General features: G+C 57.8%; 1 protein-coding gene across 4 annotated transcripts; it reads left to right on the forward strand.

The window, feature by feature from the left end:
• Positions 1-384: 384 nt before the first annotated feature.
• On the forward strand, positions 385-7,481 carry DNAJB2 (DnaJ heat shock protein family (Hsp40) member B2). 4 transcript variants are annotated; one of them, XR_008426213.1, is made up of 10 exons: positions 385-593; positions 869-969; positions 1,559-1,668; positions 2,713-2,766; positions 2,929-3,051; positions 3,804-3,896; positions 4,098-4,200; positions 4,371-4,441; positions 5,274-6,365; positions 6,577-7,481. XR_008426213.1 is itself a non-coding variant. In XM_024564127.2 (10 exons), the coding sequence occupies exons 2-10, from the start codon at positions 905-907 to the stop codon at positions 6,585-6,587; spliced, it is 834 nt and encodes a 277-aa protein (XP_024419895.1). In that variant the 5' UTR covers positions 385-593; positions 869-904; the 3' UTR covers positions 6,588-7,481. The 4 variants fall into 4 exon arrangements, 3 of the variants coding, with proteins under 3 accessions (XP_024419895.1, XP_024419894.1, XP_071076820.1); XM_024564127.2 differs by having other exon boundaries at positions 5,274-5,477; XM_024564126.3 differs by lacking the exon at positions 6,577-7,481 and having other exon boundaries at positions 5,274-6,570.
• The last annotated feature ends 269 nt before the right edge of the window (positions 7,482-7,750 follow it).

Consider the following 7,750-nt stretch of genomic DNA (forward strand, 5'->3'; position numbering starts at 1 on the left):
GTGAAGGATGCCACAAGGTGCGAGGAGAGGCAGGTCCGACCTATTCAGGTGAGTCGGGGCAGCCTCTTTTGAAGACCTGGGGCTAGAGGTGGAATCTGCAGGAGGATTTAGCCCAAAGGGAAGTCTGTGAGTCTTTGAGGTGCGGATTTCCTGCGGGGTGAGTAACCATCGATCATCGAGCCTTTTTCCAGAAAAGTGACAGGGACCAACAACTAGGTGGCTTGCCGGGTGGCAAGTGCGTCACGCCGGGATGGAGTCGGCCTCCGTCTCCCAGCTCCCAGCTGGGGATGACGTAGTCCCAGCGAAGCCCGAAATAGCCGGCTCCGCCCCTATCTCCCGGCAACCCCTGCAGCAGCGCTCCCCCTCCCCCCTCCCCCTCCCCCCCTCACCCCGGCCACCATCCCCCGGGTGACAGGCCAAGCCGGCCTCCTCCGAGTGTCTAGTAGTTTCGGCGCCGCTGACGCAGGCCTGCGCGCACAGCTGGGCCGGAGCGTCCTACGCAGCAGCCGCGAGCCCGGCAGCGGGTGCCAGACGGTTCCCGGCTGGTGCAGGGGCGGGGCACCGCAGGAGCCCGAGGACTCGGGGAGGAGGAGGTGCGGGCAGGGTGCCCCGTCAGGCTGGGGGCCCTGGGCCCGGTGGCGGAGTTAGGGGACTGCGGTAGGGCTCCCCGGGCCTAGGCACCGAGATAGACAGTGGCATCGGCCTGCAGGGGCCGATAAGACTGCCCGACCGAGCCCAGCCACCTGCACCAAACAGAGCCAAGTGGGCTCCGCTTCCCCCTAGGAGCGCCTCCCGGCACTCTGGGCGGCTTCAACCCTAGGGAGCCGCCCCTGGGTCTTTCTGCCTAACTTGTCCTTCTCTCCTACAGCCCCTCGGAAGCCAGCCCGACTGCTGACGAGTTGCCATGGCATCCTACTACGAGATCCTAGACGTGCCGCGAAGTGCATCCGCTGATGACATAAAGAAGGCGTAAGTGCCTCCGCTGTGCACCACAAAGCCTCTCAAACCCCTGGTCCCCGCCACCAGCACCACGGGGCCCTTCAGAGGCAGTGCCCGAGGAACCAGGTCCTTGACATCTGTAGGGAGGGAGGAGACCCCTGGGTGGGTAGGAGAAAGTCTATAGCTGTGAAGTTCTGCTGGGAGTTGCACTGTGGGTCCTTCTCTAGTAAACCCTCCCTTCCACTCCTCTCCCCAGCCCTAGACGTGGGCTTTCTTAGGAGGCAGTGCAAAAATGCCCAGGCAATGTGACCAGGAGGGACCACTGCCCCTCTACTGTCCTTGGAACCCCACCTGTGCAACCCCAGCCCCAGCGAGCCCCAGGGAGGGTTTAGGACTGGGGCCTTCTCACCCTCACATTATCATCTGTTAATGTAAGCAGTCCTAGCACTGGCTGCAGAAGGGAGATAGGGAGCCCATTAAAACACCGCAGCAGAGGCAGCCCCAGCAGCTGGGGTGAAAGGACATTGGTTGGCTAATGGGAAAATGGGTCATTCTGTTCTCTGGTGGAAAGTGGCTACATTTGTCCCTTTCCCCTCCCCTCTGAACCCACTTCCTACAGGTATCGGCGGAAGGCTCTACAGTGGCACCCAGACAAGAACCCAGATAATAAAGAATTTGCTGAGAGGAAGTTCAAGGAGGTGGCCGAGGCATATGAAGTGCTGTCAGACAGTAAGGCCAGGGTCCGGGTGGGCAGCACCCATCACCCCCACTTCACGCCCCATTGCACTCCTTCCCAAAGCTGTGCCTTTCCAACCTGGCATTTAAGTGCTCTCCTCCCACAGGGACTCTGGGGCTTTTTTTCCCTTTAAATGAGCACCTATACTATGTGCAAAGCATCTTTTTACTCTTCCCCTAATTCCCTGTGCTCAGTGCCTGCTCCCTAGCATCTACTAGTGGCAGCATGAGCCCTGGCAAAGGAAAGGCTGCAGGACAGGCAACCAATGTGTCCTGAGCCTCCTCTGTGGCAGGCATTGATGGGTGTAGCCTCCGTGAGTCCTCGCAGCCATCCCGCGAGGCAGGATTTATCAGCCCCATTTTACTGGCAAAGAAACTGAGGCTGGGAGAGGTGAGGTAACCTGCTCAAGGTCACACAGCTGGAGTATGAATCCAGGTCTTTTTTTCATTCATTCAAAAACTATTCATTTGGATGCTTACGGTGCTGGGCCCTGGTTGGGTACTGGGGAGCAATGGAGGACAAGCAGGCACTGTCCTCGTCCTGACGGGCTTATCACATTCTGCTCAGGGAAGACTGACATTAACCAAATACATAAATAGAAGAGATATTCCAAAGGAAAGTAGCAGGGGGTGTGACAGGGAATACCAGGCAGCAGTTGTTGTGGCGATGGTCCCAGAAGGCCCCTCTGAGAAAGTAACATCTAGGCTAAGCCCTGATCAATGATAACACAGTCATAATTAGTTAACATTTATGGAACACTTACCACATATCAGGCACTGTGTGTTGAGCCATTTACATGAATTATCTCATTTAATCCTCACCAATCCTAGGAGGTAGGCATTGTTATCACGTCCCTTTTACCGATGAGGAGTCACTGTGTGAAGGGCTGAGCTGCTGCTAAAACCTATAGCCCCCGTCCCCTGTGCACCCTGCTGCCCCCAAGTGTCAGCCTCCGGGCAGTCCTCTGAGGGTCTTAGCCCAGCAGGGGAGGCCAGCACCCCAGAGGCAGGGACACATGATCTGGTCTCTCCTTCCAGAGCATAAGCGAGAGATCTATGACCGCTATGGCCGGGAAGGGCTGACTGGAGCAGGTAGGTGGAACAGTGGGACAGAAGTGGGCCAGGGAGGTGAGGGGGAGGGCAGATTCTTGCAATGGATGTTCTCTCGGGGCTTCTGGCTGTGCCTTAGGTGGGGTCCCCTGGCCCGGGCAAGCATACGCCCTAAGCCCCCTTCTCATCCTGCCTCCCCTCTAGGAACTGGCCCATCTCGGGCGGAAGCTGGCAGTGGTGGGCCTGGCTTCACCTTCACCTTCCGCAGCCCTGAGGAGGTCTTCCGGGAGTTCTTCGGGAGTGCAGACCCTTTTGCGGAGCTCTTTGGTGAGTGGACTCTGACTAGCTCGGCTGCCCCCTCCAGACCTGCCCTCCATCAGCTGGGAGGTCCTGGGGGGAGGCTGAGAGGGAAGCAGAATCCCACAGACTTAGGATTTTGTGGGGGTGCATCCAGTGAGAGTGGAGACAGAGCCCTACACAGGCCTGACCTCACATGACCCTGTAGTGACACTTCAGAGACTTGTCTTATTAAACGATAACAATACTACATTGTTAGACCTCCACAATGACAGCCACGAAAGCAAGCCTCGAAGCCTCATGTGACAATAATAATGCCATTACAAACAACAGCAGATACCACGTTTTGGAATGGTGAACATGAACCCTGTGAGGCAGATCATTTTATCCCCATCTGAAGATGACTGAGGCATGTTCGAGTAATTCACTTGCAGACACACAGCGCGTGGGAGCGCGGGTCTCGGAGCCGTGCTGGCCTGACACCGCGCTGTGCCGATCTTCTGTCGAAGGAGCTGCCTGTCCTCCCTCCCACTGTCCCTCCCACCATTCCTTCCTTTACTCTCTATTGTGGACAAAACTCACTAGGGAACTTTTTCATATATAATATTGAAAAGGAATTTAATTTGTAAGTCAGTCCTAGCAGAAAAGAAAAAAAAAAAATCAGAAATGTAGCCAGTTGCTCAGCAGCTTATGTTTCTAGTCTTATAAGCAGGATTTACACATCACATTTTGGTGGGGAAATGTCTTCACCAGATGATTGTTAATCTGCTTGCTTGTTGCAGATGACCTGGGCCCCTTCTCAGAGCTTCAGAATCGGGGTTCACGACACTCAGGCCCCTTCTTCACCTTCTCTTCTTCCTTCCCTGGGCACTCTGGTAAGTGCTGTCCATTCCCACTTCTGCAAGCTCTGAGTCCTGGGACACCTCACCTCAGCTCGTAGCTCTTCCAAGACTTCTCTCTGGCGCACCCAGAGCCCTGCCTGCGGGGAGAGCCCACAGAGGCTCGCAGCCCCTGTGACTGCAGCCTGCTGCAGCCGGCCCCTGTCTAACCGCTCTCCTCCTCTGTCCCAATGCCAGAGTTCTCCTCCTCATCTTTCTCCTTCAGTCCTGGAGCTGGTGCTTTTCGCTCTGTTTCTACATCCACCACCTTTGTCCAGGGACGCCGCATCACCACACGCAGGTGAGGGCTCCTCCTGGGACCCTGCTGGGTGGAGAAGCTGCACTGACCGGAAAGTCAGCCCCTTGAGGGCAGAGCCCCGTCTGTCCCGGTCACCGCAGCATCCCAGAGCTGGCACGAGCACCTGCAGCTCTCAGGCATGCCCGCTGAGTGACCTGCACTGTCTCCCACAGAATCATGGAGAACGGGCAGGAACGGGTGGAAGTGGAGGAGGACGGGCAGCTGAAGTCGATCACAATCAATGGTGAGGAGTGGCTCTGCCGCTCAGTCCCTGGCAGGAAGCCCCAGCTCCAGGCCCCAAAGCTCCCTCCCCAAGCTGCTCCAGTCTGAACTCCCTTGGGGCATGGAGGGAATGGCAACCCCAGGCCAGACTGGCAGGATCTCTGGATGGTCATCACATGGAAGGGGGCCAGGACAGCGGCTGGAGGAGCGTCAGAGGGCCAGCTAATGGCTGTCATCATTATCGGGGTGCATCTGCAGAACTCTTACTATTTTCAAGGCACTTGCACGCATTCCATATCCCTGTGTTCCTCAAACAGCCAGGGGAAAGCAGGGCAGTTGGTGTTTGCCCTAGTTTTCATTTGAGGAGGCTGCTCCTCAGCACAGTTAAATGGCCGCGATCCCGAGTACCCCCAGGTCCAAGGCTCTGTCCTACTTAGCGAGGGGGAAATCCAGGAATGAAACTCAGGATTCCTGGAGCTGATCTCTTGCCACTACACCTGGCTGTACAGGGTGTTCGCCATGGCTACCCTTTCATGCCGCTCACCCTGGGAACACTATGCTGTCTTAGTTAACCATTGAAACATTTTGACAAGGTAGACATTCTCATCATTCCCGTTCTATCGATGAGGAAAGGGTGACTCAAGCAGGTTGCGTAACTTGCCCGAGGAGGTAGCTTATACCTACGGGAGCTGAATGCCTGCGCATGGCTGTAAACACTGTGCTAGGTGTTAAAACATGTGCATGGCAGATCCAAAAGAGGGGCTGGAAGTGGTCAGAGTCATCGTGCATGTGGCAGCCTGGCAGGCCCCCCTGGCCTGGGCCAGAGGGCCTCATGGGGGCCATGACTCCTGCAGGTGTTCCAGATGACCTGGCACTGGGCTTGGAGCTGAGCCGCCGCGAGCAGCAACAGTCTGTCACCTCCAGACCCGGAGGCACGCAGGTGCGGCAGACCCCTGCCTCCCGCCTGGACAGCGACCTCTCGGAGGATGACGAGGACCTGCAGCTCGCCATGGCCTACAGCCTGTCAGAGATGGAGGCAGCTGGGAAGAAACCGGCAGGTGGGCGGGAGGCACAGCGAAGACGGCATGGGCATCCCAAGGCTCAGTACCAAGAATGGGGCACAGGGGGGACTCACGAGAGTTCAAGGGGTAATGCAGCCAAACCCGGCACACCCCCGGAGGAGAAGGCCTCTCGGTGCCTCATCCTCTGATCACCAGGCTCGGCCCACCCCGATTCAGGATGGCCTGGGGTCCCGCTCACTGTCAGAACAGAGAAGAGTGTGGCCCCTTCAACTCCATGCTCCCTCTACAGGTCCCCCCACTCCACGCTCCAGTGTGGATTTGGGCTTTGCTCTGCTGAGCTGACAGGTCCCTGGTGAAGCCCAGGGTGGGGGCCTCAGGGCTGTGGGAGGGCCTGAGGAGCCAGGATGCACTTCTTATTTGACGGGGGGCTTCTAAGGGGCATTAGTGGTTTGGGGCAGGCCTTTTGTGCCCAGGTCTTCTGCCACCTGTGTTGCTGATGATGTCAAGGAAGGAGGACTTGGCCTGGGGTTCTCTGAGCCCAAGTTGGCAGCTACACCGGGGAGTCTTCGGCTCTCTTTGTTCAGCTGCGGACACCCCACCCTGGTTTCTGCGCAGTGTTGAGCTCTGACTGTCTCTGTTGCTTCCCTTCTGGTGCTGCTTCTTCTTCCTCACACTCTCTGCAATTCCCCGTGGGCCGCATCGCTTGCTTTCACTGCCGTCTGGCTAGGACTCCCTTCTTCCTTCCCCAAGAAGGCCTCAGTGTGACGAGGAAGATGCTGTGGCCGGTAGGGCCATAAGGTCTTCCGGGGAGGCTAGCTGGGTGGGGCGGGAGCCTCTCGGCCATCCAGATTCGGAACCGGAGCCCACTCCTCCTCCCTTCCTCTTGCTGCCTCAGCCTGCCCCAGGCCTCGGGACTAGGCAGAGGTGAGGCCGGCTAACCCTGGAGAAGTGGGATAGGGCCAGGGTGCCCCAGGAGGGAGGTCTAGGAGGGGACTGTGCCCTGTCCTACTTCACCATGCATCAGGGCTCAGGGAGAGGCCACAGGGCTAGCCCAGGTCTGCATGCTTAGCAGCGCCATCCTCCATGGCTTGCTGCTGACCCTCTCTCCTGTCACCCACCCCCACTCTCTCCCCAGATGTGTTCTGAGCTGGATGTCCGGGATCCAGAGTCGATGCACAGTTCCAACAGGACAGCGCCCTCCCCTGTGCTCTGGGAGGGGACCCTCCATTCCTCTCCCTCACCTGTGCTAAGCATAGAACTGGGCCTGGATGGTGGGTGGGAGCCGGGTGGGAGGCGGCAGTAGTCTTAGCCTATAAACTCTTCACTGGGTGTTTGGTGCTGTCTCTTGGGGACTAATAGTCCCAGAATGCAACACACCCTGCCTCATTTCTGATAGATCTTGCTTGTGGGAAATGGTGTGTGGTTATGGAGCTGTGCATCTTGGGCCATGTAGTTCCAGCCCAGGTCGGCCTGTCACTCACTGTGAGATGGGGGAGATCTTATCCTTTGAGTGGTCCCTGGCAGGGGTGATGAGAATGTGGATGAAGGGGTAATGGTCCGAGCTTCCATTTCCCTGACACCTGTTCCTAGCACCGAGGTTAGAAAGGTTGAGTGTACAAATGAAGGCCCCGTGGCATCTGGGAGCAGCTCTTTTCCTGTGGGCAGTGCTGGGCTCTGAGGAACACGCTGGGACGGGATCACCAAGAAGCTGATGGGTGTGGACCGGCGGAGAGCTTGCAGGGAAGGGCCCTCTGGGATGTGTGTCTGTGTCTGGGACTGGCATGCAATGGGCACTCCAGGCATGTTGCTGCTTGTGTGGCTTCTCTGGCCTCTGCCCCTGCTGCCCATTCTCTCTCCAACACCACAGCTGAGCCGCCTCTCCTCCTCCCTGCTGGGGGAGCCCAGTGGCTGGGGAGGGGAGGGCAGCGCCAGGGCATCGCCAGACCCTGTGACACTGTGTCTCAGAGACCTATCAAAGCCAGCTGGGCTGAGCTCACACCAGAGGGAAACACTGGAAGCCAATAAAGCTGAGTTTCGAGAGCTCGGCTGTACGCTCTGTCCTGTGTCCTTCCTTCCAGGATGGCCCGGGGACCTACAGGACGGGTGGCTGACACACACCTCCCTTTATTGTCCGAACATCTAGAGATTGTGAGCCTTCGTAGCTGACAGCAGATGTCCCCTCGCGGGCCGGGCTCTTTTGGCCCACCTCGAGTATGTTGTGGAGTCCTGAGAAATGCTCACATTCTTCTGCCCTCACCCCCTGGGGCCCCACAAACAGCTTTCCCCACACAGCTGTGGTCCCCTTAGTG

This window comes from Desmodus rotundus, chromosome 2 (assembly GCF_022682495.2).
Source record: "Desmodus rotundus isolate HL8 chromosome 2, HLdesRot8A.1, whole genome shotgun sequence".
In the NCBI taxonomy this organism is placed as follows: domain Eukaryota; kingdom Metazoa; phylum Chordata; class Mammalia; order Chiroptera; family Phyllostomidae; genus Desmodus; species Desmodus rotundus.